This window comes from Cervus elaphus, chromosome 21, assembly GCF_910594005.1.
Source record: "Cervus elaphus chromosome 21, mCerEla1.1, whole genome shotgun sequence".
Classification (NCBI taxonomy): domain Eukaryota; kingdom Metazoa; phylum Chordata; class Mammalia; order Artiodactyla; family Cervidae; genus Cervus; species Cervus elaphus.
The window spans coordinates 20,653,128-20,675,458 of NC_057835.1; the positions used below are offsets into that span (position 1 = coordinate 20,653,128).

Below are 22,331 nucleotides of genomic sequence, written 5' to 3' on the forward strand. Positions count from 1 at the left end.
TCAGGTAAGGTGGATCTTTGGAGTCCACCATCTTCTTGGTTTGGTGGCTTTCTGAATAAAGCCGCTATTCCTTGTCCTAGCAACTCCTCTCTCCATTTATTGGCCTGCCTTGCCTTGCCACTCATGGCGAGCTGGCAGTTGGGGATTTTGCGGGTAAGGCCCTAGCAGCTGGCAAGACCACTTGCCCTGAGGCTCTTCCTTCAAAACTCCCCAAAGCCTCATTGGTTGTTCCAGCGCTGGGTAGTTGGAGCAAGGAATCAATATTTGGGAGCAGACAGGCTCCAAACAGTAAGGTAAGTCTCTCTGAGGGTGTGTACAGTTGGGAACTTTATTTCTTCTCCTTTGGGGGCTTTTTCTCTGGAATAAGCCAATTTGTCTTGTCTTTGAGTGGGATACCCTGTTGGAGAGAGGAAAGAATTGGACTTCTGCCTAATTTGTGAACCAGTTCATTTGTTTCTTTGGATGCTAGCCTTTATGTATGCAGTTTGTGTTTTGCTTGTCTTTAATTCCTTTTTTTTTTTTTTTTTTTTTTTTAATTTTGCTAAGTGGGGTCTCAGTTGGGGCACTCAGGATCTGTAGTTGCTGACCAGGGATCGAACCCCAGCCCTCTGCATTAGGAGCTCAGAGTCTTAGCCATTGGATAACCAGGGGAAGTACCTGTCTTGGATTCTTTAATGTGTTTGTTTGGCTGGTCCCGGTCTTACAGCACGCAGGATCTTTGATCTTCTTGCTGCACGTGGGATCCTTAGTTGTAGCATTCAAACTCTTAGTTGCAACAAGCGGGCTCTAGTTCCCTGACCAGGGATTGAATCCAGGCCCCATGCATTGGGAGCATGGAATGTTTTTGATATTTGGACAGACTTTCCAAAGATCAAAATCTAAATGAAGTTCATTCAGCCACTATCTAACTTTGAGGTTTTCCGAAGTATCCCTGGAACTCCTAAAATTATGTGTCTCCATCTCGGAGAGAGGATTATTAAACTTATTAGGCTTATTTGGTGTGTTAAATCACTCGGGAAGCATTGTCAGATAAGTGGTGGTAAAACTTCTTACTTTGTATTGTATGGGTAAACAATTATTATTTAATAACATACACATCTTAGAAATTATATGGAACTCCTACAGTTCTGGTGTGTGCTAGTAAATGATATCAGACATAATTTTAGTAATTATCTTATACTGTATGTCACAGCAGTAACCATGTTTCTTTTCAATTGCATTGTAATTTGACTGATGCCAAAGCAAAAAGGCATCCCTTAGGTAAGCAATTGCTATTTATGGTTCTATGGTGGCTTTTGAAGGACTCTATAGCTATTTTGTGAAGAAGCAGGGAAGAATGATGAAATCTTTTAGGTGCAAGCATTTGTGCTATTACATCAGCGGAAGTAAGAAAAGGAAGGGAATGAAAAAGAGAGTGAGGATACATTGCTTCAGACTTTAACTCCTCCAGGTGAGCTAGCTGTCCTAGCCACTCTGGCCTTTATGCCAATATATCTACCCCTGCTGGTGGCTCAGCGGTAAATAACCCACCTGACAATGCAGGAGCCATGGGTTCGGTCCCTGAGTCAGGAAGATCCCCTGGAGAAGGAAATGGCAACCCACTCCAGTATTCTTGCCTGGAAAATCCCATGGACAGAGGAGCCTGGTGGGCTATAGTCCCTGGGATCGCAAAGAGTCAGATATGACTTAATGACTAAATAACAGCAATCCAACCCTTCCATCACCTTCCATGCCTGTCCAGACTCAATTCCTGACCCTAGGGCTCTGGGGCTCAGGACTTCCCCTTCTTCTAGGACTCAATTAGAAAAGCCTGTGTTAGTGTCTGGGGCACAGGAACTTGGCTTGGTGTCATCATCTAAGACCCAACAGGGCATCCAATTTGGGCCAAGAGCCGTTCCCTGGGCAGGGCAATTTTCATTGCCATTATCTCACATAGGGAGCTAAATGCAGATGACTTACCAGCTGCGTTTGTCAGATTTGTTTAGTTGGAAAGATCACAATCCTTCTTTATAGAGAGGATTCTCTATGCTTGAAACTACAGTATGCCTGAAACTAGCATGATATTGTAAATCAACTATTCTTCACTTTAAAAAACAGAAAAACAAGAGATTTTGAATCTGGGGATGAGTCTGTGTGTGTTAGTCACTCAGTCATATTTGACTTTGTGTGACCCCTTGGACTGTGTAGCCCACCAGGCTCCTCTGTCTATGGAATTCTCCAGGCAAGAATACTGGAGTGGGTTGTCATTCCCTTCTCCAGGGGATCTTCCCAACCTAGGTATTGAACTTGCATTGCAGGCAGATTCTTTATCATCTGAGCCACTAGGGAAGTCCAGTGATGAGTTCAGGTTTGGAAAATGGGGGACAGGCAAGGCTCTCCATTGTGGTGATGTAATCTAGCAGGACTCCATGGCGCCTTCCTGAGATGGACTTTCCATGTCCTCTGCTTGCTTCTTCTTCCTTTTTTTTTTTTTTTGTCATTTTAAAAGAATCATTTTCAGCAACCTAGATGCCCATCAGCAGATGAATGGATAAGGAAGCTGTGGTACATATACACCATGGAATATTACTCAGCCGTTAAAAAAAGAATTCATTTGAATCAGTTCTAATGAGATGGATGAAACTGGAGTCCATTATACAGAGTGAAGTAAGCCAGAAAGATAAAGAACATTACAGCATACTAACACATATATATGGAATTTAGAAAGATGGTAATGATAACCCTATATGCAAAAAAGAGACACAGAAGTACAGAACAGACTTTTGAACTCTGTGGGAGAAGGTGAGGGTGGGATGTTTCGAAAGAACAGCATGTATATTATCTATGGTGAAACAGATCACCAGCCCAGGTGGGATGCATGAGACAAGTGCTCTGGCCTGGTGCACTGGGAAGACCCAGAGGAATCAGATGGAGAGGGAGGTGGGAGGGGGGATCGGGATGGGGAATACATGTAAATCTATGGCTGATTCATATCAATGTATGACAAAACCCACTGAAATGTTGTGAAGTAATTAGCCTCCAACTAAACCCACCCCCCCAAAAAAAAAAACCAAGTAAAAAACTTGTGTTTATAAGACAAGTAAAAAAAAAAAAATAATAAATAAATAAAAGAATCATTTTCTCTGCTTTCTTCTTATTTGTAGAAAAACTTTACCTCCCCCAGTTCAAAGAGTGAATTTAATTGGAGAAGTGAGAAAACACAGAATTAAAGGAAAACAGTCAAGCAAGACAAATCGTGGGTCCATTAGACAAATGCAACGACCTTTAGCTCCCCATCAGAGGCCATAGATAACAATGAGTCAAAGTTTTTGAGCTGTTCAGCAGATGCTGAAAGCCCCAGCAGGTGGAAGAGTTAACTGTATGCTGCCCACAAGCACAAAAAACCCAGGTAGGTTGGAACCAGAAGGTTGAGGTTACTCCTGATTACCTCACCACCAACCAATCAGAAGAATGTCCTGATTGGTAACAGGGTTGTGGGGTAAGCTGATCATATATCCCACAACCCTCTCCCTCACCCCGTATTTAAAACCGTTCCCTGAAAGCTACGGGGGGAGTTCAGGCCTTTAGAACATTAGCTGCCTAGACTCCTTGCCTGGTGCCTTGCAATAAGCACTGTGCTTTCCTTCACCACAACCTTGTGTGGATAGATTGACTTTACTGCATGCAGGTGAGTGGTGGACCCGATTTTGGTTCAGTAACAATGACTCAAATCTGGTTTGGGGCCACCAGATCTTAAGATTTCCTGTTAGATATATCAAGCAATATTTAGTAGGCTTCTTATCTGTTTCATTCTTGGGGAAAACATAATCTCTGATAGCCAAGAATCACTTAATACTTCTTCTCTGCTGCCTGCAGCTATAAATGGTGATCTTGGTGGCTCAGACAGCAAAGAATCTGTTGCAGTGTGGGAGACCCCGGTTTGATCCCTGGGTTGGGAAGATCCCCTGGAAAAGGGAATGGCTACCCACTCCAGTATTCTGGCCTGGAGAATTCTATAGACAGAGGAGCCTGGTGGGCTATAGTCCATGGGGTCCCAAAGAGTTAGACACAATTGAGCGATTAGCACTTGGCAGTTAAGCTGCTATCACTTGGCCTCTGCTTCATGAATCCATCCCATCATCCCCAGTGAAATTAGGAAGCATATTAGTAGGCATCTTTTTAAAAAAATTATTGTTATTTTTGGCTCACTGGGTCTTCGTTGCTGTGCATGGGCATTTTCTAGTTGCAGCTAGTGGGGGCTACTCTTCATTGCCGTGGGCTCTGGCTTCTTATTGTGGTGGCTTCAGTAGTTGTGGTATGGGGCTTAGTTGCCCTGAGGCATGTGGGGCCTTCCTGGACCAGGGATCAAACCTGTGTCCCATGCATTGGCAGGTGGATTCTTAACCACGGGACTACTAGGAAGGTCCAACAGGCATCTCTTGTCACAGAGTTTTCCAAATTTTCAGGTACTCCCTTCACGCAGTGTCTTAAGAAGGAAGTGTCTTTAGGGCTGAGCAGGAAGCTGGGAGGAAAGTGAAGTTCGTGTGTGATAGATCCACTCCTCTGTTGGTGCCTTTCTGTAGCTTCATCTACATCACACTAGGGAAATTCTGGCATCTCCGAGTGGTTAAGGAGGCCAACACTGAAGCCATTATTCTGTCAAGCAACCAGGTAAGCTGTTAGAGATGCTTTCAGTTGGACGAGAGTGCCCGTGATCCATTCATGGTCTGTGAGCTCCAAATGCCCTCTTCAGTGCGCGCCCTGCAACCGTGGATGGGACCCTTTCTGCGCGTCTCCTGTGTGCACGGTGGTAGGCTGCCAGTAGAGGGCGCTGGAGGACACTGCGGAAGGAATGGGGCTTCTCTTTCTAGCTCAAGAGGTGCTGCTTGCTTTATTCTGGTTTTCTGCTTTGTGGTCCTGCGCAGGTGCAGTGTGTGGGGACACCCAGTGCTGCCTTGTCCAGCCGTGTGCCCGGAGCCCACAGTCTCTTAGGGACTTCACAGCCCAGCCTGATGACTGCTTTGCTGTAGTCTTCCTTGGCATGTTCCGTTCTGGTGCCAGAAGCAGCACCCTGGCCTGCCCTTAGCGACTGGTCTCCAGCCTTGGTTTGTGGGTTCCCCAGCGGGTGGTTCCCCATTGTCCCCAGCAGGGGCCCTTGGCCTTCCTTTGTCAATAGAAATTGATGAGGACAGACAAGAACTTCCGGCCAGGCTTTACTGGGACCCCTGCTGCAGCAGGAGGGGGTAAAAACAGGGTCCCTCGCGTGCTCCCTGAGATGGGTGGTGAGCTTATTCCTTTCACGGGGTGAGGGTAGGGGTGGGTCCAGGGGTCAGGCCACAAGGGTGGCTGAGGTGGTTTGCCTGCCCGTCTGGCAGTGCTGTGCTTAGGGGACACGTGCCGTACCCTGCTTTGTCTCCTGACACCCAATTTTTGCTCTCAGCTCTCAGAAGGGGCAGTTGGGTTTTGCTGGTCTTTTTGTATCTTGTCCATAATTTGTCCCAGCTGTGCATGTGTGCTAAGTCGCTTCAGTCATATCCAGCTCTTTGCTTTCCTTCCTATACAGTCTGAAAATCCTGAATAAATGTCAAAAAGAATTCACTGAGTCAACAGTATTAAAACTCTTAAGCGTGCACCATTTCCTACATTGCCAGAAGCGTAAAGGGATGTTGTGCTGTCACTGCAGTTGTCTGACTCTGTACGACCCTATGGACTGTAGCCACCGCCCCCTCCCACCCCCCAGGCTCCTCTGTCCATGGGATTCTCCAGGCAAGAACACTGGAGTGGGTTGCCATGCCCTCCTCCAGGGGATCTTCCCAACTTAGGGATCGAACCCACATCTCTTACGTCTCCTACATTGGCAGGTGGGTTCTTTACCACTAGCGCCACCTGGGGAGCCCCCAAATGTGCTTGCACACAGTTATTTTGAGTCCCTTACAGCTTCTTTCTATTTTGTTGATGGAGACGTTTGTCCAGGGGCAAGCACCGCAGCACAGGGTCTGGGTCCCAGCCTGTCTTACTGGACCCTCCCCTTCCCAACATGGCCATTGCTGGCCAGGCCACACACCGCTGACAGCACTCAGGGTCCTGACTCCCCATGAGCGTTCACTCCGCAGCCTTGGAGCACCTGCACCCCAGAGACTTACTCTGTTGCCTGGGTGGGCACATGGGCCAGCTCTGGGCTGGGCGGCCCACCAACCCTTCTGCTGTCGTGTGTCTGAACCTGAGCCTTGGGGAGAGAGGGGTCTCTTTCTGAGCTTGCCCTTCTTTGGGCACTTTCTCAGCCCTAGGTACCCTTGAGTATTTAAAAAAATATATTTGGCTGCGCTGGCTCTTATTAATAGTTGCCATACTCAGGATCTTCGTTACCACGTGTGCTATCTTTCAGTTGGGGCATGCAAACTCTTAGTTGTGGCACATGGAATCTAATTCCCCAACCAGGAATCAAACCGGGGCCCCTTGCATTAGATGCTCAGAGTCTTAGCTGCTGGACTACCAGGGAAGTCCTTCCTTTGGCATTTATATAGTATCAGTTTAGACTTCTGTTCAAATGATCTGGTTTATCTCCTGATTGGACTTAACGCTGATCTGAGATGAATCATTAAGAATGTTAAGCGCACCCACATTATTAAGTTAAGCCTTTGCCAGTCTTCATAGTTATTACTACTGTTAATGGTCAAAGTGGAGTCACTGTGGAAAGGCCTTGGCAAATGTTCAAATCTTGCTCAACATCAGAGAATTCATACCAGAGAGAAGCCATGTGAATGCAATAGATGTGAAAAGGTATTTAACCAAGTCAATAACGTATTCGTCACCGTTGAACCCATGCTGGACTCTTTAAGTGGAGTCGACATGGAGAGGAATTTAGCTGAAGGCCTGCATTTCTCCAACCAGAAAGAAACCCTGTGAATGTGATATGAAAAGGTCTTTAGGAACTGCTTTTCTCCAGCTAACTCAGAGGAGTACTGGAGAAAAGCTTTGTGAATGTAGCCAGTGTGGAAGAATTTTAGCCAAGCTCAGTCTTCATTCAATTCCCAGAGAATTTATATTATGAAGGAACTAGGGTCAGGTTGAGGATAGACTGTCAAGAGACAGGAAGAGATAATCAAAAATTTACTTCATTAAATGTGATAACCTTTGAAATGACAACCAAACCCACACGACTGAAGAGACTCAGCCAAGTATCTGAACTCTGCTAAGCCAGTGACTTTATCAAGATTATTATTGGGAGAATCGTAGGCTTAGAGAAAACCGGAAGCAGGAATGTATTAACTTTATGTGATTGAATGTATAACTCACCTTCACTGGATGAACAGAAACTTTTTGAAGAAGTTTAAAATATTATAAAAGAGGACTATGTGTAGTTTGCAAAATCAGTGAGTGGATGTAAATTCTAGTAAAAGAGGACTTGAAGTAGAGGTCAGAAACGCAATAACCAGCTAATTCTAGTTGGCAGAATCACAGTATTTAGAAGTCGAATGCTGTTGGCGAGGTAGAGAGTCCTCACCTAAAGTTCCCATCACACCCAAAATATTTTATGTCCTGTGATTTTGTTGTCACACACACCAGCCTGGACCATGAGGGCACGTTTGCACCTACTTGAAAACAGACAGAAAGATAATGAGGCTGACAAGGTGCTCCTGGGAATCCAGTGCCTTGCACAGTGATGGGATATTATCTGAGGACTTTGGACAAAAGAGAGCATTTGGTTTATCATAAGGTTATACTTTGTGCAAAAAAAAAAAAAACTCTTCTGTACGGTGCGCTGTATGTTAAGCACTATACCAGGAACCTGACCGTGTGCTATTTCTATGCTCCTTTCAGAAATGGGTTCAGGGAACTAATCTGCCAGCCAAGATGATGAAGCCGGGAGCAGCCGTGCTGCGGAGCTGAGTCGGTGCCCTGCGGAGCGCAGAGACAGCGGCCGGGGGCGGTGAGTGCGGTGGGGTCACCGGTGAGGGGCGCCCAGCTTCTGGGGACGGAGGGGCGGCGGGGCGGGCCTTCCTCACTGCTCGTGCTCTGGAGCTGCTGCTGAGTTCAGGTCCTGGGTGCACAGCTGTTGAGATGCTGTCCTGTTCTTTATTTCTCCATTTATCCTTAAAATAAAACCTCATCAACTTAAGCCCCTGAGGTTCATGCTGGTCCCTGCAACCTGAAAGGGCCTCATACAAAGCTTTAAAAGCTTCAAATATTTTTTTATTGTGAAAAGTATAATAAGCCATTTACAAGTCCCAAAGCACCAGAATTAAGAACACATAATTTTTATACACACATTTTTCGTACAAAAGGTTGATCTTTATAGGCATTTAAAATAAATAATCTGAAAATCAGCAGCACTGATTGCAAAATAAGTATCTTGCTCTCTGACTGTCTCAAGGTGACCAGCCTCCTATGTGGCCAAAAGGTGAGGCGTTTGACACCTGTTCTGAGCCTGGGTGGCGAGTCTCTGGCGGAGGTTCCTCACTCTCTCCATGAGATCCTGTTCCATGGCGTCCCAATGCATTTTTCTCTGGTTTAATGAAACTTGAAAACAAAATTTAAAATTAACAATAGTTTGAGCAATGGTATAGCGTTTAAAGATAAATATGTTGCAAAGACCAATAATGAAATGAATATTCTAAACCAAATTTCTTACATGGAAAAGCCTAAGGTATTACCCGGTTCTATGAAGTTCCATTTACAAGTCAAATATTTGGTGGATTGAATGAATGCTATTAGAGAAGTTATTTGCTTTTGGTTATCTTTTTTTTTTTTTTTTTTTTCATTTGGGAATATAGATTAACTTTTATATCAGGAGGAAAGCTTGTCTAAGAGAGAATCTGAGTTTTTTACAATAGTAAGTTTCTTCACCATGGTGTTTATTGTAATGAGAAAATTCCAGGGTGCCAAAATTAATAGTGAAATATACACCATGACCACTTTCTAATGATTCAATATATAAATCAAGTACTTTTTACAATGACCAACACAAGGCAAGTCCAGAATCAAGCTTAGAACATTACAATGTGTCTAAGTGTAACAGCCCTTTCATGTTGATTTAGAGGGGTAGTAAATCCTGGAATTCAATAAAGAAGCAACTTAAAAACATACTTCTCTGAAACTTAGTTACATACCCAAAGAGCTTCAATTTCTGAAAACTGTTTTCCCCCAAGGACTAAAACATTTATGCTTTTTCATTTTGTTGCCAAGTAAGAAACTTGCCGAATGTCAACTCGATTTTGAAGTTTAGAATATCTAGTTAAAAATTCTGATGTGTTGGAGTAGAGAACAGTTGAGAATCTTCTATACTTTCATCTGCCTTATGCATGACTTTTGGTTAATTTCATATCCTGACACAGTGTTTAGAGATGCACATGAGTATGTATGTTAGTGAATGTATTTTATACCCTACTGGAACTCATGACTTGTTGTTAGGTATATTTTTTATAAAGCTGGTCTTCTGGGGACATCCTATAAAAATCTGTTCTCCTAAAATAACTCAAAGGACCTTGTGAAGTTCTGCTTCATTTATATGACAGTTTTACTGAAGAAGTTGGTTGAAGAGTCTGAGTTTCCTGTCCTCTCCCCTCCTTTTAAAAACAAATCAAGTCCTTTACTGGGGAAACTGTTAGCTGCTTTATGGGCTAACGCTTTGACTGCATTTCTGTAAGATGTTTGTTTCCATTCCATCCCATCCCTTCCAGAAATAAACAAAAAGCTCCAGTGAATCAAGTCAAGGGATCAAAGGCAACTCATCAGCACAGAGCCCTTTGCCCTGAGCGGTTCTGAGCAAGCTGGCCCCGCAGTGCATCTCGGAGTGCATAGCAGACTCATGTTTCCAATGGTTGCTGGAGGCAGCTCCGCCCAGAAGAGTCGAGAAAATTCAAACATGGAACAGCTTTGAGAACTAATCCTGAGATTTTCTTTTCACAAGGATGTAAAAAAATAGTTATGAATACCATTAATTTAGTCAGTGAGAGACTTCTATCAGCGCCTCCAGCTATGTTTTGGGCAGCAGTGCTGGTGCTGAAGAAACAGAGTTGCATTAATGATATCTGGCAAACTTTCCTTCCTTGGGGTTTGGTCTGACCCAGTTTTTCCCCAGCTGGAAACTTGAGAATCTTGCTGCTTCCACTTTAGGATTTCCATGGTCAGTACCCTGGGAAACTGGTCTCAATGTGCTGTAAAGATAATCTAAGCCACAATCTTGCCTTGTTATTGTTTAGTCGCTGAGTCGTGTCTGACTCTTTGCGACCCCAATGGACTGTAACCTGCCAGGCTCCTCTGTCCATGGGATTCTCCAGGCAGGAATACTGGAGTGGGTTGCTATTTCCTTCTCCAGGGGATCTACCTGACCCAGGGATTGAACCCATGTCTCCTGGGTTGGCAGCAGGATTCTTTACCACTGAGCCACCTGGGAACCCCCAAACCCCCACTATTGCTTAAACATTGCTAAATCTAACATGATAGGAGACATCTTTCTTGTTCATTGACTTACTCTGTGTCAAGGACTCCATTTCAGAAATGTCATTTAATTGTGAGGTTCTAGGCAGACAGCCTGAGGCGACCTGTTCATCTCGGCACTTGGGTACTACTGTTATAAAAGTGGGAAAAAAATGAAAGAGTGGAGTGTATAGAAAGCCTTGATTAATTCCAAATGGTCCCTAGTAAATTAAAATTGCCAAGGATAAAAAGTCCCTTACTTTTCTGCTTTGGGAAGAATGCTGTCACCATTCAAAAGGCAAGCAAAGTGCAGTTACTGAGAGTTAAAAGCTGAACTGAAAGTAAAGTACTTAAAAAAAAAAAACCACCTTTTGCCGGGCCTGCCGGCTAGATGAACAGGTCGAGGACGCAATCACCAGAGCACCTGAGAAATAAAAGACTAGGAAAGATGGGGTTGAGAGGGACGGAGTCAGCTTGTGACTGATTCCGACGACTTTATTGAGGGGTAACATACATATATATACTAACAGGATTCACCAAATTTTAGATCAAAGACTTGCATACGTGCAGAACTGCAGATACTAGTTTTAGGAGTTTTATCTTAACTCCAGCAGAGCATGGCACCAGCGTCTTACAATCAGGTAAAGACTACCTAGACATAAGCCATTCACAGGAGCCCGATAATCTTATCAGAGTCAGGAAAATGGGCAAATGGTGGCTGCAGCGATTTCCTTGAGGGGGGTGAGAAAGGCCAATTTGCACTTTAACAAATCAGGGGTGGCGGGACAGAGAGGGACCTTTTGATCTCTCTCAGGGCCAAGAAGGGGCCTGAGCAGTCAGGCCGGCTCCCTGCAACCTTTAGCGAAAACAAAAAACCAACAGACAACTGAAAAATACAGGTGCTAGGTCAGAGATCCCAAACAATTGCTGGGAGAGACTATGAAACGTGGTTAGCAAGCCTTTCTTGAGGACAACTGGGAGCTGATCACTGTCGGCTTTACCCAAGGGGACCTGATCACAGGCCACAGCAGACCAGACGCAGCGACGGGCAAGTTTCACCCGGGCTTCTTAGGACTGGGAAGCATGGCAGCATCCCACATCTAACCAGCGCCTCCTGTTTTTTTTATCCTCATCCTTTAGTTTTGTTTTTGCTGTCTCCTAACTCCTACAGCTTTACATCCAATAAGATATCAGGGTCTTTATTTTTTTCATCCTAACGTCGCTTAGGACACCCCTTCCTTTCTATTCCCGTCACTAGGGTCCAAGCCTCCACAAGTCGGACCCAGAATGCTCGGGTCACACAGACTCAGCAAGATGATGCTGCCTTTACCTGGGCTCAAGAACTTCAGCTAATGGTTTCAACTCATAGTTTTAGCTCAATGAGTCTTTACGATCATGTGTGTGCATGCTAAGTCGTGTCGACTCTTTGCAACCCCAACTGGAGCAGGTTGCCATTTCCTTCTCTAGGGGATCTTCCCAACCCAGGGATCTAACTCCTGTCTTCTGCATTGCAGGCGAATTCTTCACCACTGAGCCACCTGGGACATGTGGAAGCCCAAGACAATGGATTACCAAATGACTAATTTGAACTGGTGTCAGGGAATAGAATATGAGTTATCTTCAAGTAATTGAAGGGCTATCATGTAGCAGAAGTAGTAAGTGCATTCTCCAGAAGAGTTTAACTGTAGTTGATTTACACTGTATTAGTCTCAAGTGTACAGCAGAGTGATTCAGTTGTGTATTCTTTTTCATAGTCGTCTATATTCTGGGTTATTACAAGATACTGAATACAGTCCCCTGTGTCATATGGTAGGTCCTTATTTCATGTACAATATTGTGTGTATCTGTTAATCCCACACTAATTTATCCTTCTCCCCCTGCTTCCCCCTTTGCTAACTGTAAGTTTGTTTTCTGTGAGTCTGTTTGTAAATAAGTTCATTTGTATCATTTTTTTAGATTCCACATGTGACTGATATATTTGACTTTCTCTGGCATATTTCACATGGCATGATAATCTCTGTGTCCATCCATATTGCAGCAAATGGTGTCATCCTTTTTCAAGGCTGAGTAGTATTCCATTGTATACATGTACCACATCTTCTTTACCCATTATCTGTCAATGGACATTTAAGTTTGCTTCTGTGTCTTGGCTATCGTGAATAGTGCTGCAATGAACAATGGGGTGCATGTGTCTTTGAATTTGAATTTCTGTCTTTTCTGGATATGTGCCCAGGACTGGAACTGCTAGACCATATGGTAATTCTATTTTCAGTTTTTTAAAGGTACCTCCACACTGTTCTCCATAGTGGTTGCACCAATTTACCTTTCCATCAGTTATGTAAGAAGGTTCCCTTTTCTCCACACCCTCTCCAGTATTTTTTAAGAGACTTTTTTTGATGGCCATTCTGACCAGAGAATGGGCTTCCCTTGTGGCTCAGCTGGTAAAGAATCCGCCTGCAATGCAGGAGACCTGGGTTTGATCCCTGGGTTGCGAAGATCCCCTGGAGAAGGGAAAGGCTACCCACTCCAGTATTCTGGCCTGGAGAATTCCACTGACTCTATAGTCTGTGGGGTCGAAAAGAGTCGGACACGACTGAGTGACTTTCACTTCAATGACCAGAGAACAGTTTTTAATCAGAAGATTTACAAAAAGAAGAGCAGATTCAACTATATATATAAGGAAGGAACAACTTTTAAATAAAATAATGGTAGAAAATGGAATAGGGTAATGAGCTCACAGCTGTTAGTCTCCTGGCAGAGGCTGGGCAGCTACTACTGCAGAGATGACTCACGTATCAGATCCTGCCAAGTCTGAGTTCGCACAGCTCCTTGTCCCTCATCTGTCCTCCCCAGCTCATCCTGCCCACAGCTGCTTAATTCATCCTTCCAAAGGGCTGGGTTATAAACACGGAGGGGCCAATGGTTCCCTCCTTTGCTTATAGCAATATTTCAAACAATGCTGAGCAGATTCACCTGTAAAACTTTAAAACAAAAATCTAGCTTTCCAGTTTCTACCTTAGATCTATGAAATTAAATCACCATTGGTGAGGCCCTGAACATGTATTTTTTTTTGAATATGTATTAAAAAAAAAATTGTTTTGGCTGGCTGGGTTTTAGCTGCTGCGTGGGCCCTTCTCTAGTTGCGGTGCCTGGCGCACGGCCTCTCGTTGCGGAGCGCGGGCTCCAGGGCGTGTGGGCTCAGGGGCTGGGTTCCCGGGCTCTAAAGCGCAGCCTCAGTAGTAATGGCACACGGGCTTAGCTGCTCCACGGCACGTGGGATCTTTCTGGTCCAGGGATCAAACCTGCATCTCCTGTGTTGGCAGGGGGATTCTTTACCACTGAGTCACCAGGGAAGTCTGTGAATATGTATTTTTTAAAAAAACAATTTGAAAATAAATAAATAAAAAAACAATTTGTAATGCACCTAAAAAATTGCTGGTCACTTGCTAATTATAACAGAAAGGTAAAAGGTGAAAGTTCTTTTTTCTATACTTCTTGTACTGTAGCTTGCTTATTTCCTTCACTTAAGGTATTTATTTTAAAGCCCCAAAGGTGATTCTTATTATTTAAAATGATCTTGTTCTGAGGTGGTACTGCATGTACCACGCAAAATTCAAAAGGAACAAAAAGGAACAAACTAAATTTCCTTCCTTTCCATAACTGCATTCCTTGCCTGGGAGGGAAGCCCTGTTCTCGGTATTCCACAGGTCACTCTGCTGTCTGCCAGGCTGGTAAACAGGATGAAGCCCAACTGCTCAGCCTGGCATTGAAGGTCCCTGTCACTCTCTCGAACCATCCTTGTACTGAAGCCCTCTGCTCCAGTTAGCCGAACCTGAATCACCTTGACAGGCAAGTTTCTGCCACTGATTAATTACGTTTAACAAGTTCTCTCTCAGACAAGGTGGTACTAGTGGTAAAGAATCTGTCTACCAATGTAGGAGACACAGGAGATGCGGGTTCGATCCCTGGATTGGGAAGATCCCCTGGAGGAGGGCGTGGCGACCCTCTCCAGTATTCTTGCCTGGAGAATCCCACGGACAAAGGAGCCTGGTGGGCTACCATCCATGGGGTCGCAAAGAATCGGACATGACTGAAGCAACTTTTATACAAGGATAGTTCATGGAGGCTTTAATTGGTGAATCCACAAAAACGGTAAGGGAAAATGGTGTGTGTCTATGTGTGTGTTCCTGAGAGAGATCCTTGGGGAAGCCTACAAACCATGAGGAGTTAGAAAATGGTATAATACAATGTTAGAACTGTAACAAAATTACAGATCACCTAGTCTATAATCTTCTCATTTTACAAATGAGGAAACACAAGGAAACACTTCCTACTAAACATAGATTAAACAGGAGTAAATAAACTAACCAGAAGGACCCAGCTTAGTGACTCTGGCTAAGTTTATTTAAGCCTTGTCTTCCTTTACCGTGAAGCTGGGACTAGGTGTTCATGTCACCTCACCATGAGATCCTCCCTCCCTGAAAGGTCCTCCCACTGCTCCAGGCTCCTCCCTTTTTCCAAGGCCCAGTCATTTTTAAAACCTGGTCCAATGGCTTTGCCTAGCCACCAGCATTTACTAATGTCATTAAAACAATAAATTTTGTTAAGATAATTCACTTACCACAAAATTCACCCCTTTAAAGGGTACGATGCAGTGTTTTTAGTACACTGAGGGTTGTGTAATCATCACCACTAATTCTAGAACACTTTCACCATCCCCAGAATAAACCCCGTATGCACTGGTAGCCCACTCCCCTACCCCTCCCACCTGCAAACCACTAACCCCCTTTTGCCTCTACAGATTTGCCTATTCTGGACTTCATGAAGAGAATCATATAACATGTGGCCTTCGTCTAGCTTCTTTAACTTAGTATAAGATTCTAAAGGTCCGTCCATTTTATAGCATGAATCAGTTAATTCCTTTTTATCACAAAATAAAATTCCATTGTATGGGCATACCAATTTATTTTATCCATTCCTCATTTGATGGGTATTTGGATTGTTTTTCCTTTTTTTGGCTATCATCAATATTGATGCTGTGGGCAATTCAGTATACAAGCTTTTGCAGGGATATATTTTTAGTTCTCTGGGTATGTATCTGGGAGTAGAACTGCTGGATCATATACAGTCTCTGTGTGTTTAACCTTTTGAGGAACTGCCAGACTGTTTCCCGAAGTGGCTGTGCACGTCACATTCCCACCAGCACTGCTCTGGTTTGGCTGGACCTTGCCCACAGCTGTTAATGGATTCAGTTCAGTTCAGTTCAGTCACTCAGTCATGTCCGACTCTTTGCGACCCCATGAATCGCAGCACACCAGGCCTCCCTGTCTATCACTAACTCCTGGAGTTTACCCAAACTCATGTCCATCGAGTCGGTGATGCCATCCAGCCATCTCATCCTCTGTCATCCCCTTCACCTTCTGCCCCCAATCCCTCCCAGCATCAGGGTCTTTTCCAATGAGTCAACTCTTCGCATGACGTGGCCAAAGTATTGGAGTTTCAGCTTCAGCATCAGTCCTTCCAATGAACACCCAGGACTGATCTCCTTTAGGATGGACTGGTTGGATCTCCTTGCAGTCCAAGGGACTCTCAAGAGTCTTCTCCAACACCACAGTTCAAAAGCATCAATTCTTCTGTGCTCAGCTTTCTTCACAGTCCAACTCTCACATGTTAATGGATTACATCAATGCTAACTGATCGTGAAGCTGCATCTCATTTTTAATTTTTTTCCCATTTAGTTTTGATTTGTATTTCCCTTGGGCTTCCCTGGTGGCTCAGAGGTTAAAGCGTCTGCCTGCAGTGCGGGAGACCTGGGTTTGATCCCTGGGTCGGGAGGATCCCCTGGAGAAGGAAATGGCAACCCACTCCAGTATTCTTGCCTGGAAAAATCCCATGGACGGAGGAACCTGGTAGGTCCACGGGGTCGCAGAGTCGGACACGACTGAGCGACTTCACTCACTCACAATGGCTAATTTAGGAAGATCCCCTGGAAGAGAGCATGGCAACCCACTCTAGTATTCTTGCCTGGAGAATCCCCGTGGACGGAGGAGCCTGGCGGGCTACAGTCCATGGTGTTGCAAAGAGTTGGATATGAGTGAAGCAACTTAGCATGCAAGTACAATGACTAATTTAAGCTGAACAGCTCTTCATATGTGTGTGGGCCATTTGAGTATCTTCTTTGGAGAACTGTTCAAATCTTTTGCTCATTACAAATCTGGATAATTTTATAAGACATTGCTATTCAGCTTCAATTTAAGTTTATGGGCCTGGGATTTTAGGGGCAGTGAGGGCCACTCATATTGTCCAGAAGGTTCTGTTTTCTGAGAAACAGTAAGAATTTCCTCCCCATTGCTAAGAGAGATTGGCACTAGGCAATATTTAAATAACCAGTCTGTTGTCGGCACACTTGCCTGTTTCCACTTCCCGTGCCTCCCTTCTAGCTCTGAGTGACAAACCAAAGCAAGCACCTGTGATCAAAATGCCATTTTCCTAATTACAGCCGATTATCCCCTGGTTTTAGGATTAAATGACATGGATTTAATTTCTACACCCTGATTAAGGCAATGATCAAATCCTTATACATAAGCCTTTTGAAGATGGATGATTATCAACCAAACTCTCTCTGATTGGTGAAACTTAAGGATGCTGACAAAATGTAGGTGACAGAACAGGAAGACACCATGGAGGTGGAAGAGCCAAATGTAGGAGACTATGGATGCAGGCAGTAGTTCGCAGTTTCTTCCCTTTTACTGTCTCTAAATTCAGAGGTTCTTGAAAAGGCTCAATTGTTTTCTTCTAACGTAGGGGTCAGTGTGACGGGGTTAGGGAGTAAGGCAGCCCCAGAGGCTGGTATCTTCTACAAGCAGGTTTTAAACATAGCATGCCTAAGGGCTCTGAGTACTGTTTGAGACTAAACTCAAAAGCATGAGAGGTAATGAGGGGTTTCAAAAGCAGCCTAGTTAAATGAGCATGATAGCATCTAATCTCTATTTTTACTTTTCAAATTTGTGCACTACAAAAGTAATTAAGGTAATACACAGTTGCATTAGTCATAAGAGCCCTGAACTGGACACAACCCAATGTCCAGCAGTTAATGAATGGATAAATAAAACATGGAATACCCATACAGTGGACCATTACTCAGCATTAAAAAGGAACAAATTACTGATACCTGCTACAACATGGTTGAACCTCAAAACATTATCTAGGTGAAAGAAGTCAGATACAAAGGACCACATATTATATGATTCTATTTACATGAAATTTCCTCAACAGGTAAGTCTACAGAGACAGGTGTAGATTAGTGGTTGCCAGGGGCTGGGAGGAGTGACAGGAAATGGGTTATGACTGCAAATGGGTATGGGGTTATTGGGGGTGTTGAAAATGTTCTAGAGTTGACTGTGGTGATGGCTGCACCACTCTGAATATATTTAATATATGGTAATACAATACCATTGAATTGTATACTTTGTATAGGTGAATGGTATGGCATGTGAATTATATAGCAATAAGGCTGTTCTTTTAAAAAGTAATACATATACTTTTTATAAAAGACTGAAACAATATAAGATATAGTAAAATAAATGTTCCCTGTATCTGTAGTTTTAGAATTTTAAGTTACAATTTTGATTTTTCATTGAATGCCACTAGTTGAAAAGTGAAAGTCGCTTAGTTGTGTCCGACTCTTTGTAACCCCATAGGCCCCATACAGTTCATGGAATTCCCCAGGCCAGAATACTGGAGTGGGTAGCCTTTCCCTTCTCCAGGGGATCCCCCAACCCAGGGATCAAATCCAGGTCTCCCGCATTGCAGGTAGATTCTTGACCAGCTGAGCCTCAAAGGAAGCCTTGCACCAAAACCTAACATTTGATTAGATCCTATAATGAGTTTCCTGGTGCTACTTTCATATACTGCTGTTCTGAGGACCAGTTATTGGCAAAGCACACTTTTTTTTAAACTAAAATTAACTAGATATAGCACTTTGGGAACAAATTATATTCTTGTATATTAAGGGGATGCCCAGGACCATGAAATCATGGAATAAGACAGAATTCTATAGGATGGTTGAGAAATTTTTCTTGGAGCTTTTTTTTTAAACAGCCTCATCTCCTCAGCCCAGTCTTCCTGACCAAAAAATAGTAACTAGTGATTATCTTTCAGCTGAGCAATAGTTTGACTAGAAGTGCCAAAACACATGTAAGGATTTATCCATGATAAAAGACCATATGAAATGAACGGACATATAATACTGGGAAGGAATGCTCACCTTTATCACACGGATGCTGAGCATCATGTATCTCTTTCTCTAGGAACCATCTTCTAGATGCATCTGAAAGAGCAGCAGTTTTCTTTTCTGATTTCAAATGAAAGTCTTTTTCTTCAGCTTCCTCCCACTAGATACAAATTAATGGGGGAAAAAAAAAAAAGACATAAAGATTGTGCTAAATGCAAGTTCCTACAGTGAAATAAGCCTGTTTGTTTCCCTCTACTTGGTATTAGGTAATTTGGGTTCCTATCCTGACTCATTGGAAAAGACCCTGATGCTGGGATGGATTGGGGACAGGAGGAGAAGGAGACGACAGAGGATGAGATGGCTGGATGGCATCACTGACTCGATGGACATGGGTTTGGGTAAACTCCGGGAGCTGGTGATGGATAGGGAGGCCTGGCGTGCTGCAATTCATGGGGTTGCAAAGAGTCGGACACGACTGAGCGACTGAACTGAACTGAACTGATCCTGGCTCAAGGCTGTTGAAGAACCTTGAGAGCAGAGGCACTTCTGACGTCCCTACCACTCAAAGCCTCAGTGCCACGTAAACATGTGGTCCCAGCTGTCACTGAAGTAATTCATTTCAGTACATTTCAGATCCCAGATATTCAGGGACTGAGGTGTTTTGGGTTTTGTTTTGTTTTTTTGAGTTTTTAAAATTAATGGGTGGAAAGGTGTCCTTGCGAATGAAAGACATACTCCAGAAAGTTGTGCAGAAAAATTGAAGGACGCAGTTTTCCTGATGATCTTGGAGACAGGATACGAACCCTGGACTGCCTACTCCAGACTTCTTCATGTGAAAAAGAAAAATATTTCTATCTTGCTTGTAGTTACAGTTATTTTGGGTTTTGTTACTAGTAGCTCTCTATGTATTTCCTAACTTTTCAAAGTCTTTTATGTTATTAGTATAAAAAATTCAGTGAATTAAAGTGCTAATATACAATGAGCCAGAACCAATACAGGAAGCTAGAAAGTTGAGACACTAATGTAACTTAGAAAGACACTCATTCTTGTCATGTCATTCTTCCATGTGTGCACGCCAAGCTGCTCAGTCCTGTCTGATTCTTTGCAATCCTGTGAACTGCAGCCTGCCAGGCTCCTCTGTCCATGGGATTCTCTAAGCAAGAATACTGGAGTGGTTAGTCATTCTTAGGTGGCATCAATATTGGACTTTTCTGAGCAATACCTATTAAAATTAGATCATCTTTAAGATCTTTTCAAACAAAAATTATTTGGTTTGATGCTTTTGCCACTTGATTACATACTATCTCAAGATTTAAATAATTAACAAGAAGTTGATAACATCATTCTTACCTTTTTAGCTTCCCCTTCCATCATGGCGTTTAATACTTCCATTTCTTTCTTCCTGTTTTTCCGAAGGAGTTTAGCTATTTCTTGGTAACATTCATTTCGGTGTAGATCACTGCACCTTTGTTTATGTAAAGCTTGAATTCGCCAGTCAGTATTTAGACATGCTTGTTCCGCTTTCGCCAAATTTTCTTCAATTAACTAAGAATTCGTAAATTTCAGAAAGAAGATCAGACTTGACTACATAAAATACGGTACGTCCATTCAGTGTCTCCAAGTGTCCAGTACAGATGTTCACAATCCTGGCTGCATATTAGCATCACCTCAGTGTTTGTTTATTTATTTATTTTTCACCTCAGTGTTTAAAACAAACCAATGTCCAAGCTCCAGCACAAACCAACTAAATTGATCTCTGGAGCAGTTGGATACTGGTACTTCCAGAGCATTCTCCAGGGGGTTCTAACATACAGCCAAGGTTGAGAACTTCTAGGCTAAGGGGCAGGGAGAATTAAACAATTTCCATGTTTTAATCTTTTGAAAAGGAGTCAGAAGAACTTATCTAACAGACTGGACAAAAGCCTGTAAGGAAAAAAGGTAGGGGGGGTTATTATTGGGGAAATAGTCAAGGGACAGAACAGAGGTTGGGAAATCTTACACTTATTCCTGGCTTTTGGGACAAGGCCCAGCCCTGCCATAGACCCGTTTAACAGTTTGTTAAAGGGATAACAAAGTTCCTCCCTGAAGGCCTCAAATTCCATTTCAATTCATTTAAGTCAGCATTTCTGAAAGGATACTTGTCCAGAAATTCTGTAAGTTTAGGAAAATTTCTCAAAGATTCACAATGTACCATGTATCTTCAAATCTGGCATGAAAAAGCCTAACTTTTAAGACAGCTTTTTCAATACTTGTCATCCCCATTTTATTTAACACTAAGTTACTGATATTCTACGGAATACACTTGGAAAACGCTGGCTTACATACCAGGCAGAGACCTGATGTTTTGCAACTAATCTACTCAGGTATAATTTCTAAGACTTAATGTAGGACGGTATCATTCACAAAGTTATTTCCCTTGTATTTTCTTGCAAGTCTTGAAATTCTCAAGGAGTATAAAAGACACATGGGTATGCTGTCAGTAAAGAAACCTGCAAATAAAATAATGTTGAGTTTCTAGGAATTGTGATGACTGAAGCAAAGAAACTATTTATAGGGTTCAATATTGAATTCCTTCTTTAAAAAGAACAGTAGATGGAAATTCTCCCTCTATAGAGACACTAAATTTACCATATTTACCTTATGAATTTTTTGGTTCTGAGTTTGATCGGTTCCTATCAGTCTATGAAACATGTGTTCTTCAAGATCCGCTTTCTGTCTATAGGCATCTGCATTTTCCCTCATTTCTTTTGCAACAGCTTCTTGATTTCTAGAGAGATTCTGTTAAAAAAAAAAAAAATCACTAATCGATATAGTAATAATGCTAGAACACAAAAATGATTTTTCTGTTTTTTAGAATACCTAAACTATAATCATCTAGTTTTCAAAGTAAAGAGCCAACAGCGGTGAGTGACATCAGTGGAAATAAGAATAAAGACTTCTTGAAAATTCTCTCATTTCTAAAAGCACTGAGATCACTGGCAAAACAAGCTTCTCCAGAACTCTGGAAACTAACTGAAGGCTTGCAGCAATCTTGGGAGCATTTATTCATAGAAAATGGCTGAATCTCAGATGCACTTTATGGCATTTTACACTTGTGTTATTCCTATTCCATGCCACACCTAAGTTCTGCCATTGGCCTTGAAAACTGTAGGCTGGCAGTCAATGGAGGGGACAAAATGGAGGTCCTTCAAACTCCCATTCCCAGACAACTGTCATCACTTGACCTGGAAGACCCTCCTCCCAAAGCTGTTTTTATTTGACCTGACTCAGAACTCATGTACAGCCTTTCCCTGGGGATGTTTGCTGAAAACAAACAGGGGAAACTGTTGAACATCGTGGCTGTCTGAGGCAGTGGATCACAGAGCAAACAACAGGCTAATCAAAAAGCTTGGTAGGAAAAGCTGGGGAATTAGATGTCTACACGGGGCTCTGAAATGCTCCAGTGGATTCCTGGGGCTTTAGAAGGCTAGGTGCATGTGTAAAAATGTGCACATGCCAAGGGCTGTGTGAATGCTCAGACCTGAGAAGGTCCTAAGCTTTCAACTCTGGTGAATTGAGGTTTTGTAAAATCAGGAAATGAAAAGAGCTGTCAACTGCCTAGCTGAGTGTGGAAGGTGTGTCACACGTGATGCACACACAGCCCCTTGGCAAAGGCTGGAGGCTTACTGGTTCAAGGGACCTAAGGAAATCTTTGTCCAGT

At 43.1% G+C, this 22,331-nt stretch overlaps 1 protein-coding gene and 1 long non-coding RNA gene across 13 annotated transcripts in view; one reads left to right on the top strand and one right to left on the bottom strand.

The window, feature by feature from the left end:
• Positions 1-12,045, top strand: LOC122679608. 2 transcript variants are annotated; one of them, XR_006336454.1, is made up of 4 exons: positions 1-293; positions 3,144-3,388; positions 7,801-7,909; positions 11,913-12,045. It is a non-coding gene; the product is annotated as an uncharacterized LOC122679608 (long non-coding RNA). The 2 variants fall into 2 exon arrangements; XR_006336455.1 differs by lacking the exon at positions 3,144-3,388.
• The window catches only part of TBC1D31 (TBC1 domain family member 31), a 78,999-nt gene continuing 64,818 nt past the window's right edge, over positions 8,151-22,331 (bottom strand). For 10 of the 11 annotated variants that reach the window (XM_043880441.1, XM_043880446.1, XM_043880440.1 and 7 more), the window contains 5 exons: positions 21,269-21,409; positions 19,982-20,176; positions 18,665-18,791; positions 10,454-10,549; positions 8,151-8,499 (listed from right to left, as the gene is read on the bottom strand). In XM_043880441.1, coding sequence (XP_043736376.1) covers positions 8,366-8,499; positions 10,454-10,549; positions 18,665-18,791; positions 19,982-20,176; positions 21,269-21,409 — 693 coding nt within the window. In that variant the 3' untranslated portion in view covers positions 8,151-8,365. The remainder of the gene's footprint in view (positions 8,500-10,453; positions 10,550-18,664; positions 18,792-19,981; positions 20,177-21,268; positions 21,410-22,331) is intronic. The other variant, XM_043880437.1, reaches the window with a different exon arrangement.